The 15,861-nt window shown below is 46.9% G+C and overlaps 1 protein-coding gene across 3 annotated transcripts in view; it reads left to right on the plus strand.

Annotated features, from left to right (window-relative positions):
* The window catches only part of cacna2d2a (calcium channel, voltage-dependent, alpha 2/delta subunit 2a), a 243,488-nt gene that overhangs the window by 191,099 nt on the left and 36,528 nt on the right, over nt 1–15,861 (plus strand). For all 3 annotated transcript variants that reach the window (XM_018737693.2, XM_018737694.1, XM_018737695.1), the window contains exons 9-10: nt 10,892–10,942; nt 11,498–11,597. In XM_018737693.2, the coding sequence (XP_018593209.1) occupies nt 10,892–10,942; nt 11,498–11,597 (151 nt within the window). The remainder of the gene's footprint in view (nt 1–10,891; nt 10,943–11,497; nt 11,598–15,861) is intronic.

Here is a 15,861-nt window from a genome sequence, read left to right on the forward strand (position 1 = left end):
ATGTATATGACATGATGACTTCGGTTGAGCTGCAATTGGGGGACAATCCTTTTGTGGGTATGTTGGTGTGGGGAAGACATGGGTCAGTTATATTTTTTTGAAGCCAGGAAGGGGATTGTTATAGGAAAGACTCTGTCTTGACAATGTATTTTATGTAATGGCTGTTTAGTAATTTTGTTGACCAGCTGTAGGAAAATGGTTTTGGGTTTGTTTGATTGTGGATTTTTTGATGTTTGTTTTTGGTTGGGTATTTTATTGATAACTTTATTAAATAAAGTTTAAAAAAAACATAAACTGACTAATAGCAAGCCATTTAGCATTTAATCTCAGTAAATAAACTGAGTTAGTAGTTAGCATCAGTAAATAGCCGTGTTAGTAGTCAGTTAACAGAAGTAACCCAAATAATTTGTGACAGATGCAAATTGCATAACTTTAAAATGCATTTCCATTGAATAGGGCCTGCTACTTGCGTTAAAACAGTAAGAAAGGATTGTAAAGGTAGTGAGTTGTATAATAAAAACTGTCTGAAAAATTGAACATTTTGCCCAGCATTATGCTAAGTCCTTCTCTATACCCAAATTTGAAACAGTGTGAAACATGCGCTTTGCATCACAGTATGTAGTTTGACTAAAATTTTATCTGCATGATCATTCCTTCGTATATACTGTAAAAATGCATTGAAATCCTCTTAGACTTTCCAGCATTTAAATTTAAAAGGCTTATGTCTTAATTTTAGGTCTCACAACCTGAGTTGCTTCCCAGCTGCATCAATAAAGTATTTAAATATAAATATGCATAATGTAATACTATAACCTGTATAGTTGACAATGGATGGATGGATAGTCACTATGAACAGAATCATTGAAAAATCATTGATAAATAGTGGTAAAATAGTGCTGGGAAAAGAGTATTCTCAAAGGGGATGTGTCATTGTGTACTTATATGATTTAAATTGGTCTTAGTGAAGTGGTGTCCACAAGGTTGTTTGCACCCCCCCCCAAAAAACCGTGCTGCATGAATGCTAAGGAGGAAATAACAACAATGAGTGTGCCCCCTGCTAATGTGTTCCCTCTTACTGCTCACCCCCCCCCCCACGAGCCCTCGGGCCCCGTGAAAATTAATGGTGCAGCTGCCATACTTAATTGTCTGCAATTGCACTGACATTAATTATTAACATTTCTCAAATGTAACGCCTGTGCAGGTTATTGGGGGAAGGGCGAGAGCGGCAGTCGGGGTGGGGTGGGGGCTGCTCTGGCACTCGGAGCGAGGCTGGGAGAGTTGAGACAGGCGGCGGTGAAGACAGGACATGGGCTTTTGTTACCCAAGCGTGGCACAGATCCCATTACCGCCCGGGCTCAGTCCAGCATAGAGGGTCCAAAGAGATATTGATTTGGGAGAAAAGTCAATCTGGCTTGTGTATAAATATTTTTGCTTGGTGAGTCTCTTCTTCAGTCTCTGGAGGGGTTGTGGCTGTATGTAGCATCATGGTCCAGAGGCAACTCCCCACCCGCTCGCTTGCTCTTGTTCTCCAGCGTCCCCTGCTTTCTTTGTATAACCGCTGCTCTCTTGAACTCATTCCTTATATTCGCCTCCACTTGATCTGTTGCTCTCCATCTGATTTATTTCTATCTTTAATCCACTGCAGGTTTTCGCTGTTCACCTCCTCCCAGCCTTTCCACTTCCCTTTGTCTCCTGTCATTTGCCTCCTTCTCCTCCTTGGCCGTCTGCTCAACGAGGAGTTACGCTTTCGGAGCTGTTAGCGTGTGACCTGAATGTCGGCCCGAGTCTCGGTGGGCCGAACACCTGGAGCTGGAGATGTCTGGCCAGAAGGCGGAGGCTGCTCTTCCAGTCCTCGTTGAACTCCCGGAAGAGCTCAGATTGTGCACTGTCACCGCAGTATCATGTAGGCTTGAGCAACGCGAGCACAATAGAGAGCCAAAACCAGAGGCTCTAGAACAACTAGTTATACTCACATTGAATTTGTCCATCTATTTATACTTTCTCTTTATTTCAGTAGAGATGGGCACATAGTATTCAGATATATACTATTTAATTTAAAAATAAAAATAAGAAACCAAATGCCTTTCATAATAAACTGCCATTTACCACATTCTTGCCACATTTAAAAAATATCTTTACTTAATCTTCTTTCAATAAGCGCATCTCAAGAGGTGCAGGCTGAGAACGCATTCATCTGTGGCAGTAATAAAACGGGTTTGAGCAGCGGCAATCTCACCATCAGCTGAATAACATATAACAGCAGTACTGTAAAACAGATCATCCCGTTGATTCGGGGCTCCGGGGATAACGTAGCTTTCCAAATGTAAAGAGGGCCGCTTGCACAAAAAGGATGATAGGAGGCATGGATCCGGGACATGCTCCTCCAAGCATTATCTGACTCACAGCGCTGAAGCCCGGTGATGCTAACGTTTGGAATCTGCCAAGTTGCTCCATGAAAAAAACTATTTCATGAATGTGAATGAGCCTGGTTTATAGTAAATGACACGGAGTAAAAATGACACGGTAGAAGATGAGCCTTGAGGTGTTTCTCTGATGCCGATGTTCCGTTGCTTGCATGTGAGCACTCTGTCCTGAACAAGCTTGGTCACTATGTGTGGACCTGCATCTATAACACTGGTCCACGGACTAGTCAGCCAGTGCTTTGTGACACACACCGTTCTAAGTGGGAGGAGATCATGTGACCGACTGTCCTCAGTGACTCCATGGCACACTTCACCTTCTCCTGAATCTGCCACTTTGGAGCTCTGTCTCAACCAGGACCCTTATGACATTTCCTGGAGCTCTAAACTGGAGCTGAGACACGATGTATATTTGAGACGACTTGTAGTCATCAGAGTTCTGTAACGTGCTGCATGATGAGAGTGACGCGCATCCGGCCTGGATGGGGTCGACGTTATCCCCCGCAGCCCCGGCTCCCTGGCCTTCTTCCCCAACTGCTGGGCCACCTAGGATGTTGCTGACACCATCCCGGTTTCCTGTGCTCCTGAGTCCATTCTGCATGTAAATGGCACAGGAGCACTGCTGCCTGATAAATTGCTGACATGTTGATGTACATCAGGCATGCCTTTCGACGGGTTCTCCTGCCTTCTTAGCTGTGCCAGACAGCGAACATTCGTTTGGTAGATTAAGTAGCGAAGCAGTCAATTATATCCAAGCTGAACTTCCAGCTCTTGGTATTTTTGAACCATTATTTACAGCTCTGTAGACAGGACATTTACTTGACATTTACTGTTGCCATTGTTTGCACAGAAGTAATGTATATTAAGCATAGGCTAGAGTTATTACGTATTAATCCGGAAAAAATTGTCCTTTCGTGTTATTGTGGGAGCTTCCTTCCTCTTGGACTCATCAGGATGTTGGTCCGTTTTCTGATAAACTTTAAGAACCCCCACTGTCCCATCATCATCATGCACCCCTTTACAGAATCTCCATCTCCATCATTATGCTCCCATTTAAATAACTTCCCTACCACCTGATCAACATTCTCCTCTTTAAAGAGCCATAACTCTACGCCGTCAACAGGTATCCTATTTAAATAACCCCACTTCCCACTCAATTATCTTATTCCCATGAAACTCACCCTCCCAGCCTACCGAATTCATCATTCCCCATCTGTAAACAGTCCTCCAACTTGCCTAATTCATCAACCCCACAGTCTTCCCATGAATAACTCCCTTTTCATCCTTACTAATTTTTCTCATCGTTTTCCCGCATCGCCGTCGTCAATCAACACAAGCTAACGGCACAAATGCTTAATTTTATCTTGAATCACTAAACTGTACAAGATTTTTAGTTCATTTTTTGCACTGGAGCTTTTTAATTTATTATGTTCTTGTTTTCGTTGTTGTGTTTCCAGACGGGTAGGCAACTGATCTCGGCTTGAGCCCAGCCACTCTCTTTACAGGGTAATCACAATCATGCCTAATGTCCACGTTGTTTTACTGTTTCTTCTGTCAGTCCTTTTTTTTTTTGTTGTTTTTTTTTTAAAAAAAGTTTTCTTTGTATGTCCTTCTCATTTTCACTGACCTGTTACTATTATTTTTGAAGTGTGGACTGGCACTGCAGCTGAGGTTAAAGGAAAGCGAGGTGCGAACGAGGTAATGGTGTGCATAACAGTGTATGTGATGTGGACAGCAGGTTGCCGTGGGGATGGGGGCTGGGGGGATGCACTGGGACCGTTAAAAACCCGACCCTGTGCCCACTGCACCAGGCAGGCCCATCTGCTCTTCACCTGGCCCTGGCGTGGGGCTGTGGTGGTGGTGGGGGGGTGCGAGGTAATGACAGGGAATGAATGGCGCCTCTTGGCCGGAGCACCGCGGTAATTACAACACGGAATCCATGCAGAAACAACACATCTGGATGCCCGCGTTTCACCTGCAGTAAAGGATATCCGCAGATGGATGTACATGCCCAGGTATAATGGGGTCTGTAGAATAAGCCCTTTCAGTGCAGGACTGTCACCGAGATCTGCGTGGTTTTACTGAGGTGATGTTTCCCCAGAACTGGGAGCACATAGACTGGCATGAAGCTCACCTTCATGGTCAAGGAAGGGTGCTCCAGCCCTCTGATGGCCAGCATAGTTGGAAGGCACACTGATGGTTGGTTCTGTGGTCCATACTCCCTCTTCCTGGCCAGAGGACTGGACTGACTGCAAAGAAATTACCAGTCACCTGCTATTTTATACCAACATGCACAGATAAAGGAAGTGATTTAGGGCTAAATCCACAGCAGCACATCATGTGTGCCCTACTGGTTACACTCATCATCTTGTACTTGAAAGACCCAGGTTTGAATCCTTACTCTTACTGTAACCCCCATGATCGAGGTACTTACCCTGAATGGATAGATGTACCCCACTGTATAAATGGTTAAAAATGGTCGGCAGCTTAGTATACAGATGTAATGTTGTACATCACCTTGGAGAAAAACTTAAGCAAAAATTGGGTGTTTTGGGTGGTAATGTCAGTCAAAAGATTAATACTGCTGGGCTACATCTGCAAGGCCAGCATTTGTTTGACAGTTTTTCTTTCAAAGCGACTGTGATTTGTGTTGATGTTTCTGTTTTGTGTTTTTCCCAATGGAGGGATGCTCTGCCACAGCGCGCTGTCTCTTTGTGCTCTCACTGCACTCTACTCTGGTGTCGTACTCTGCCTGTCATTGTGATCTCTGTACTTGACCGTTTTCTGTTATTTTCATTCACCTTGGTTACGCTGTGGAGCTTCCGCTATTGTGGGAGGTGGTGGCTTGTCTGGTTGTTGTGTTGTAGTGGTTGTGTAGGATTCCCAGTGTCAGTGTGGGTTGTGTAGCTGAGAGGCATTTCTGCTCAAATCCACATTCAGGTTATTTGTTCACCTTTATTTCAATGTGTCTTGACATCACACTCTGCTGGCCTGTGATGCAGCAGGTCCAGTTACAGATTCACATCATTCTAATCACATAGTTACGGGGTATATAAATGTTCATTTTAATGCCATAATATGTCCTGTATTCGGGGGTGTGGTGGCACAGCAGGCTTGGCCAGGCCCTGCTCTCCGGTGGGTCTGGGGTTCGAGTCCTTGGCATCCCGTCCTGGGTGTGTCCCCTCCTCCTCCAGCCTTTCGCCCTGTGTTGCCGGGTTGGGCTCCAGCTCGCTGCGACCCCCACTCAGGATAAGTGTGTGTGTCCCCTGTCTGCTCTCCGTTCATTTACTGCCTTGTTGAATGAAGCTCCTTATCACGCCAGCCTCGAAATATGAATATTTGTACAATTAGCAGTAGCGCTATTAGTTTTGTCAGCTTGCGTGAATGTTTTTTTCGCTGCGTGGAAAAGATCATTTTTGTCTTCTCTTGATTTTTATTTAGACGGTTATAGATCGGCCGCATCCATCCATCCACTGGGATGCACGTTTTTAATTATGAGGGCAACCAGTGGACAAGGTGATGTGTAGAGAAGAGAAATTTCATATCTTTATCATCCATAAACTTCGAGCCATTTGAGACAGAATCCTGGTTCACTCCATATTTGTTGCCTGTTTTAGGACAATGTTTACCATATTACATGCATACATTGTCATGATTATGTAATATACTTTGCAGTCTACTCAAGAAGATTATTTTGAAGGATGCACAGAACAAGAATCTTAATGCCAGATTAAATCTGATGGGTTTTTTAAATTTAAAAGCAATTGCATCCAAATGCAAATGAGCAGCACATTTTATTTACAGAGAATGTATTCATCTGCGGGGGTGCGGTGGTGCAGTGGGTTGGACCGCAGTCCTGCTCTCCGGTGGGCCTGGGGTTCGAGTCCCACTTGGGGTGCCTTGCGGCGGACTGGCGTCCCGTCCTGGGTGTGTCCCCTTCCCCCTCTGGCCTTACGCCCTGTGTTGCCGGGTAGGCTCCGGTTCCCCGTGACCCCGTAAGGGACAAGCGGTTCTGAAAATGTGTGTGTGTGTATTCATCTGCTAGGGTGTGTGTAGTGTATGAATAATCTGTTTTGCATTTGTTTACTTTCAAGGCAGCGTAAATTTCAGCGGACGTTGCATTGACTGTAGAGGTCCCTTCTATCAGTCTTATATTTATAACACACTACTGAGAGTATTCCCTGGGTTACTGTTGACACAAATGGGTCTGAGATTAATAGAATTAAATTTCTCTCCACTTACTGGGGTTAATAATAATTAATTCTTAATTCTGGACATCAGGGGAATAGGCTCAAAACTAAATGAAACTATTTAAGAAGGGCCTCCTGGAAATCCACATTGGTATATTTAAGCACTTAATTTGGGCACCATAAGACTGTTACGGCTTTCAGGACATGCAGGACCTTCAAGGCTTTTTGAGTCATGGGCAGCGTGAGGCTATGAGGACTTCCAGGGTCATGAGGACTATTAGAAATATCAGGGTTATTATTATCATTAATTCACATTGAGCCGAAAATTCATATTGAGCCTTTGTCCAAGATGACTTACAAAGCTAGGTAAATTACACTAAGCTGCTTAAATTTATTTACCTATTCACACAGCACAGCATAGTATGTCAAATACTCTTGTCACATACTACAGACAATTTAGAGTCACCGATTCACCTGAAGCACATATTTTTGGACTGCGGAACAAAACCCACACAGATACGTGGAGAACGTGCAAACTACACAGAAATAGTTGGATTCAAATCCACGTCTGAATCCACATCATTGGTGCTGAGAGGTACCAGTGCTACCCACTGTGCCACCGTGGCGCTCTTTATCCGTCAGGATCTCTTGGGCTGTGAGGGTTATCGGGAATACCAGGGTTATCAGGGTCATTGAGATCATCAGTACAGCCAGGATACAGTGGGCTTAAAGGAACGCAACAGCTATAGGGGCTGTCTGGGCTGTCAGATCTGTTGGGATCAAGGGGGCTGACATTTGTCCACATTGTCAGGACACACGGGTTCATCAGGACCATTAGCGCAGTGAAGACTGTAAGGGCAGGAAGGGCTATCGAGCACATTGAGTTCTTTAGATTTGCGAGGGAGTTCAGGTACAGTTGAGCCACCGGTGGGTGCCATTAGGCCTGTGATGGGTTGGACGGCACGCCGTTATGTCTGCACTTCCTGCGTTGTCTTTGGGGAGCGCAGCAGATCTGCTTTACAGTTAACAAGGGATTTTTAATTCTCCCCGAATGTGTTAGCTGTAATTGTTTAAGTATATGTGTTTCTTCAAACCTCCCTGAGTGACTAATTTGTCTGGTTTTCATTTGTGTGAGACCTTCTGCTTTTCCCAGAAATGATTTGAGTTAATGGACTCGTCAGTCGGCGCCGGTTGGCTTCGAGTGTGTTTCTCCTCTTTAATTCTGCCTTTGTTTGTTTGCTTTTTTTGCTGTCTTTGAGTAGTTGAAGTACGAACCTTCGTTTTTCAGGTCTTCTTCGTGTTTCATTTAAACATCATTTTATGAAGAAAAAAAAAACAAACATATTAGTGTTTGACTTCATCGGTGTTTCAGGTTTGGGCTTCGTTGAGCTTAGACGTCTTTGTGATATCGCTGTGAGTGTTGCGTTTTTGCCCTGTTTTTACCACACCATGACTTAGCTGTGACTGCACAGAGGACTTGGTGGTGTTACAGTCCAGACTCTCTGAAGGCAGCAGGTGGCATAGAGGTTCTAAACATTGCCATTGGATCCCACCGCATTACCGATGATCAAGGTATCTGCCTTGGGTGTAAACAGTTAAAACAGTTACCCAGCAATATACAACATTTAACTCATTCTAAGTAGCTTAGCGATCAATCCTTACCCTGTAAATCACTTTGCCAGAAAGTGTCGGGTACATTGTTAGCGATACCGAGCGTAGATCTGCGTTACGTTGTTTGCGGAGCTGAACGTACCATGAGAGCACGGAGATGGGGCGTCAGGGAGGAGCTGCGTGAACACTGCGTTAGCGTGAGCTCGTCCTTTCCTCATAACGATCTTCCTGACGAGCGGCGGATAGATGAAGGGTGTTTTGGCCCGCGGTGCGCTGATGAGGCCTGGCCCATGTCTGCTTCTGCAGTTTGGGAACCATTTTCTCCAGGCCAGGATTTGAAAACACACTCTTTTTGAAGAGTGGGGATTCTCAACGCAACACGGCGAAACGGCTCAACGTTCAAACCCGGTCTCCCTTCTTTGTGAACCAAGACGCATGTCATGCTGGACTTCAGATAGTTGGCTCTGGCATTTATCCCCAAGTTATCTGTCCCTGTCCAAGACATTGAAAGAGGGTGAATCCAGGTCTGTATAGCTTGCAGTGGTGTGAATTATTGCATCATCCCTTCCCTGTGTTTGTTGTACCATTATTATGTGAACTGTGACTTTTATGGGAACAACAGGAGTTTGAATTACGGGCGATGCGTGCCGCACAGGATGATGCTCCGAGTTCTGATTTTCTCCTCTTTATTAACTGCTTGTTTATTTGAAAATGGACAGTTTTCCATGTTTCATGCTGACGTGACAGTGTGTGCACGAGTGGCTCTTGGGCACAGACCACCGAGACGATGAGAGGATGTGCATTCTAGTGCCGATGGCTGTGTCGCAGCGCACGGTGCCGCTAACTCATCACGCAAACTCATGAGACGAGTGCAGACAATGCTGAGCGGGTGCCGTATCTCCTCTCGATCTGCGGCAGTTGGGCTTGCCGGCCGCCTAAGTCCCGCAGCGCGTGGTTCCGTTGGCCTGGCTGCTCTCGGTGCCTCCAGGATACGCTGTGCCGAGAAGGTGGCATGGTCCCTGTGGGCGGGGCCTGCCGTAGACATAGCCCAGATTGAGGGCGGGGCTTGCTCAAGGAGCTCCTCTTATTGGTCCTCTACTAAGTTCACAGCCCCCGGCCCCTCTGCCTCCCTCCATTCCCCCTTTTTCCCCTCTGTTTCGTTCTCTTTTCTCTCTCTCTTTTTAAATTAAGATTTTAGTAATTAAATTGATAAAAGTCAAGCCAATATGCTTCATGGTTCCAGAGTTGATTCTGAATGCCACACAGGCACGGAGAGCAGAGGAAATTCTACCTTTGATGTGGTGCTGTCTATTATTAAAAATAATTGGATTTTCTCCCTCACTCTTTATTTTACCCTGGACAGGCCCAGTTAATTCCCCTCTCCAGGCTGTGATGGCTCTGGGGCACCAGTCCTCTGCAGCAAGGCACCGGCTGGCAGCGGGCTGCCATTTCTGCCCTTTTGTGGGGGCGCGCAACGTATTTCTTGTCCTAAATCTGGGGTTTTGAGGATGCTGGGCGGCAGTCGGCACAATCGAGGGGTCCGAGTTCGGCACGCGGGTTCGAGAGTAATAACCCGCTGGCAGATTCTGTCGGGGAATCGAGTCGGGACGGTGCCGGAATCATCCGAGTTTCCAGTCCACAGCTCTCTTTGCAGGCTGGCCAGCATTAAGAAGGCACAGCTTTGGCCCAAAGACATCTGGCAGAAGGGGAGATGCACTAAAAACCATTCACTGATAGCCTTGATTATCACCGAATGGTTTAAGAGGTTTTGATTTTTCATAAGCTGAACACAGCATGCCACCTGCAGCAGTACACACAATGCACACCTGATCTGTTCTGCCCAGCATTTATCCAGACAAGGATCATGTAATCCAGCAGCCATGTTTAAATGAGCCCAGTTCATGGGTGTTGGTACCAGCGGTGACACAAGTACCACTGGTGCCTCCTAGCTCCTGGGCGGTTGGTTTGAATCCTACTCAGTCTTTGAGGAGTTCTCATGTTCTTTTCGTTCTCACGTGGGTTTCCTGCCACATGTGTTTTAGGTGGATTAGTCACTGTAAATAACCTTCAGCATGTGTATGTGTGAGTGTATCAGTGCGTGTGATTAATACTATCCAGGGTGTACCTTGCCTTACACCCTGTGAACCCAGGATGTGCTCTGGACCACCGAATCACTGCATCGGACTACCTTTTATTGCTATGGAAGCTGTAATTGCTGGCGCTGGTTGTTTATGTAAGCTGTCGGGCTCTTCATCAGGCGTGGAGTGGTGCTGTTGTTGGTGTCCCTGGCAGAGGTGGGATTGAAGGTACTCTGTCACTAAGTGCTGACCACAAGCTTCCCTCCTCCTAGGAGGCGTATCCTCCCTGTCATATTGCACGGAGCTCTCGACCTACTCCCTGTGCCTTCAAGAGTTTTTCCTCCACGCATCCAGTCCGATCCTATTTCGGGAGACGATTCGTAAGCGTAATGTGATTGTATGAAACAGCTGGCATCTCTGCCTGACAGAAGGACTGACGGCATAATGAATCTGTTCAGCTCCGGCCCGATGAATCATGTCGCCGACACCGCGCTGCGTCCTGAGCGCCCCCTTCTCCTCGGTGGGGTCACGAAGCACAGCGCAGCCCGGGTGCGGCTCACACCCTTGTCTCACACCCCTCTCTCCCTCCCAGGTACATCCAGGGTGCTTCGTCTCCCAAAGACATGGTCATCATCGTCGATGTGTAAGTGTCCCTCTCTCTCTCACACACACACACACACACACACACACACACACACGTGCACACACGCACACCCGCGCAGTGAGATAAAACTGCAGACTTTTTTAACATTACGGAAACAGCAAAGCTTCAGCACACCAGTAGGATTACAAGGTTAAACCATCCCATGGTTGTAGTGACACCTGTTGGTAAAACAGGTTTAGGAAAAAGAACAACAAAACCAACCTTTTCCCTTTTTCTTTTCATTATATGTATTTGCATGTTATCAGCGCCGTGTTGGGTTTGTGCACACAGATCACAAAGGTCCTTTCCAGTAAACTGTAAGTGATTGGACGCTGGGTCAGGTGTGCTTCAGCTGAGGCTGCACATGACAAGTAGGAGACCCAGTTCTGTAACATTGCATTTCGAAACTGTAAGCAGCTCTGACCAAACTGCCGAAGTCACACTGGCCTTGGCTGCACGTCACTTGTGCGTCCATCACTTCGATTGCAGCGTGAGCTTACGAAGATCCCATCGTTGGCTCCGTTGCGTCTCCAAGCCCCACTTTTCTCTCCCCAGGAGCGGCAGCGTCAGCGGACTCACCCTGAAGCTGATGAAGACCTCGGTGATGGAGATGCTGGACACCTTGTCTGACGATGACTACGTGAATGTGGCCAGCGTGAGTGTCTGCCCTGACAGTCCACGGCACAAACGCTCCACGTCACGCAGTCCCGCACACGTGCTCTCACTGTCGCATTCTGTCACTGCTCATTCGCTTGTCTCTGAATGTCTGATGTTGCCAATGCAGCTTGTATGCACGTGACTGGGTGCCTGTGCGTGTGTCTTTGTGTGTGTGTGTGTGTGTGTGTGTGTGTGTGTGTGTGTGTGTGTGTGTGCGCGCGCATGAGTATGTACAGGGAATTTCAAGAGTCTACTCATCTTAAACTGAATTTTTCAAATTTCTATTATTTTTTTTCTAAAGATCTTTAAAGGTGAAAAAGGTCTCACACAATTTGTCTTGATTTCAATCTCTATATCATCCATCGCTGAAATTTCAGTACCAGTGTCTATACTTTACATAAACACTGCGTATGGGGTGCTCGTATGCGTTTCCATCTATAAATGTGTGTGTGTGAGTGCGTTGCCTGCATGCGCAATCAGTGTGTGTGCGCGCGATGCAGCTGCTGGGCCCTTTGCTGATAGGAGCAGGTGGAGTGGTTGCAGAATTGACTGGCGGTCGGGACGCGGTGAGAGTGGCAACGGCAGCTGTCAGATTACAGGTTGAGTGGTTCACACAGGGCAGAGACAGCGCCTCGCAACCCCTTGCCCGCCCGATAGGCATCCTTTCTCCCCCTTTAAGAGGTAATAACAGCGCTTTAAACAAAACAACTGGGAATAGTCTGTCCCTTTTAATTTCATTCCCTGCTAATGGAAGATGAGCTTCTGTCGTCGCCGCTAAAGCAAAATCGATTTCTGTCTCTGCTTCTCGCCCATTCTGCATCTCTCTCTCTCCCTCCTCCTCCCACTCCGTCTCTCTCACTCTGTCTGCTTTCGGTGTCTGTCATTCCAATTATCTAATCAATTTCAGTTTGAAAAATGATTTATTGCTCTGTGATTTTAGGAGAAACAAATATGAACGAATAATAAAAATGCATTAGGCTTCAATATATGGAAAATAAATCTAAGTGGGACATACAGAAAGCAGCAGTGTAATTTTTAATATAATTTTGTTTGAAAGTACTTTACAATTAATTTTTTCATACAGAAGTGAGCACCGCCGGCACCTCAAAGTTTCTGTGCTGCAGCTTCATGTGTCACTTTGAATCAAGCTCACTGTGTGTGGAGTTTGCACATTCTCCTATGTTTGCGTGGATTTTCTTCTTTCGGTCCAAAGACACATGTCAGGTGAATTGGCCGCTCTGAATGGCTGCTATCGTGTGTCAGTATGTTTACAAGTGCCCTCAATGGACTGGTGTCCCATCAAGGGTATACCCTGCTTCACACCTCATGTCTCCAATCACAACCCAGCTCTGGATAAGTGATTATTGATAATGAATTGGTGGATGTTGCTACCTTCTATGTTTCATTTTTTGTGAGCAGGTATTTCACTCATTTACCATAAGCTTAGGATCTGATTGCATTTCCCCTCTCTCCACATTTACCCGATGCTTTTCCCCAAAGCTGCTTCCTGTTATTTACCTATCTATACAGCTGCATCATTTTACAGTAAGTACCTTGCTCAAGCATACTACAGCTAAAGGTGAGATTCGAACCTGTGACCCTTGGGGCTAAAGGCAGCAGCTCTAACCATTACACTACCAGCTCTCTCTGTTCTAGTTTTTGGTGCTGATCTCTCATCTTGGTCCTTCGCTCGCAGCACACGGAGCAGGCCAGCTGTCCACTCATGTCTATACCCACCAAGGTGTTGGTGCAGACAATGGAGACTGTGAGACTGAGCTCCTGCGCTAGGATTAAATTTTTACCTCATTTACAGTTAGTACCTGCTGCACCTGAGTTAATCATACACATGCATTGTGTGTGAACGTTTGCGTGCTATCGGTTGTGTGTATCTGTGAACAAGTCGGGTGCGGTATCACTTCATCTCTGGGGATGACGACAGCGCCGATGAGTTCGGGAGAATGGAAAAGAAAGCAGCAGCGCTTCCCCGTGAAGATAACGGCGTTGCTTACACCCAACAGGTCTGAGCTCTCTCGACCGATAGAAATCAGCTAATCCATTTCGGAGACCGAGTCTCATTTAAATTATCTTAACCGATTTATTTATCAGATTTGTTTGAATTCCTCTTGGTGTAATTCCTTAAGAACACATGTGACCTGATGAGGTGGGCGAGGCCCACACCCGTTGAAATGGAGGGAAGGAAGGGTGGTGGAAAGGGGATGCTGTGGTGGAAGGAGTCAGTCAAGGTTTTAGTAGAGGCTGAGGCTAAAGAAGAGAGCAGCTGACCGGGTGATCACGCATTCTTGCTTGTCTCTCTTTCGTTGTCAGTGTTTCTCTCTTAGCTAAACTGGGCCATGTTTGCAGTACGTAGTCAGGGGACACTTCATGATAAACACACACACACGCGCGCGCGCGTCCACAAACAAACATTTGGTGATTAGAAGGCAGTGGGTTTGTCACTGGTGGATGAAGACCCGTGTTGATAATCTGTCCTAATCCCTCACAAAGAGTCAGTGCGTTCCTCTAAATCTGGGTTATATTGCAAGGAATGAGCCAAGTAATCTGGGAAATACTGGAACCAATTTTCAATATAAGAAGAAGTCATAAAGGTGGCAACAGACTGGGTAAAACCTGTGGGCATCTGTCCGGTGTCCTTGTTGTAAAAGGTCGACGGTGTGACGGTCTCTCCATCGGCTGCCCAGGTTGCACACGTGTGCGTGTGTGTGTGTGAGACGGAGAGGTTGAAGTAGATGCAGCTTTCCTGCAGTCTGTGCCCTCTCCCCATCTCCTCAGACAGTCTGAGGGCAGCGAAACACCTGCGGCGGCGGCGGCGGCGTCGTGGAGACACTCCCTAGGGGATTTACTCCAGCTTCCTCTCAAAGCCTTTATACGCTCGCTGTTCTCCGCAGCTCCGACAGGACAGCCAGAGGGGAAGCCAGAGACACTGGGGCCGTGCGTGTTGTTGTTCTGCGTGCGCTTGTGCGCACGGGAAGAAAACTGAGATCAGACTCGGGCGTCCCCGCGAGACGGGTGTAGAAGCGTGACGAGGCCGTGTGTTTGGAGCGCGACACTTTTTTCAAATCCGTAATGGAGACACGTAGGAAGTGCCGGAGAACCTTCGTTCACTTCGCGTTTGGCCGGAATGAACAAGGCGCACCGGACAGGTATGACGAGCTAGCAGTTCCAGAGCTAGCAGGACACACTAGAGGAGTAAGCACAAAGACACAACGCACATGCACACACACACATCCATGGCTCCAAACATACACACACCACAAAACACTCGCGGGCAGTCCACATAAACAGACACAGTGGACTAAACGGCGAGCAGGCAGACCTACGGTAACGCGGCACATAAAACAGCATTCGGACCCTCGTGAGCACGGCAGAGGGAAGAGCAGTTTGATCCTCGCAAACACAAGTCCAACAGACGAAACGGCAGTCAGACCGGCTGTAACGAAGCAGACGAAACCACGGTGAGATCTTCACCGACGAAAAGGCAGGCGGACCGTCAGAAACGCGCTGGCCAAGGCGGTAACGCAGGTGTGTACCTGAGACGTGTTTGACCTTGGGTTCCTCGACGCGCCGGTTGCCTGTCGCGGGTGCACTTAGTTCCAGCCACGCTCGGTTATCCAGCAGGCAGCGCTTTCTTTGAGGGCCTGTTAGGGTCTAAACCAGCACTTGGAATGGAGTTGGTGCCGTGGGGATGAGCTAGGGGCAGGACTCAATATGGCCTTGCCATCTGACTCATTATCTTCTCCTTCTTTTCAAGGGCAAGCGCAAAAAAAGAAAAAACAGCGGACGGCTGAAGCATTTGTCAGAGCTACATATAGCGCGCCTGCGCTTATCGTATCCAGCAATTTACTGCATGGCACCCCTTGGTTTCGTTTCACATGCCCTTTGTCTGTACAGAATTACCATTTTACCATTTTCCTGGAGAAATTCAGACTTAATTTCAAGCTGCCGTCACATGTGCATAGGGACGTAGCGGAAATGTTCCCAGAGCGTTTTATGGCAGCGTTTCCTCTTTATGTCATTAAACTCGAAAACAGCTATCAAATTAGATTATTACCTTTCGGCCGCTATGTTACCATTATTGACGCAAACTGTGCATTCCTTCCTTTAATTCAGTCATAAAATGAAGCTGTCGTGCTTATTGTTTCAGAAATTGGTATTGCTGCTGCATATGTATTTCCGGAGCCTGCCGGCCAGATTGTTCTGCCAGCCGCGGGCCTCTCTAGCCGCGCAACCTGAGTGCATTAGAT

Source organism: Scleropages formosus, chromosome 2 (assembly GCF_900964775.1).
Source record: "Scleropages formosus chromosome 2, fSclFor1.1, whole genome shotgun sequence".
In the NCBI taxonomy this organism is placed as follows: domain Eukaryota; kingdom Metazoa; phylum Chordata; class Actinopteri; order Osteoglossiformes; family Osteoglossidae; genus Scleropages; species Scleropages formosus.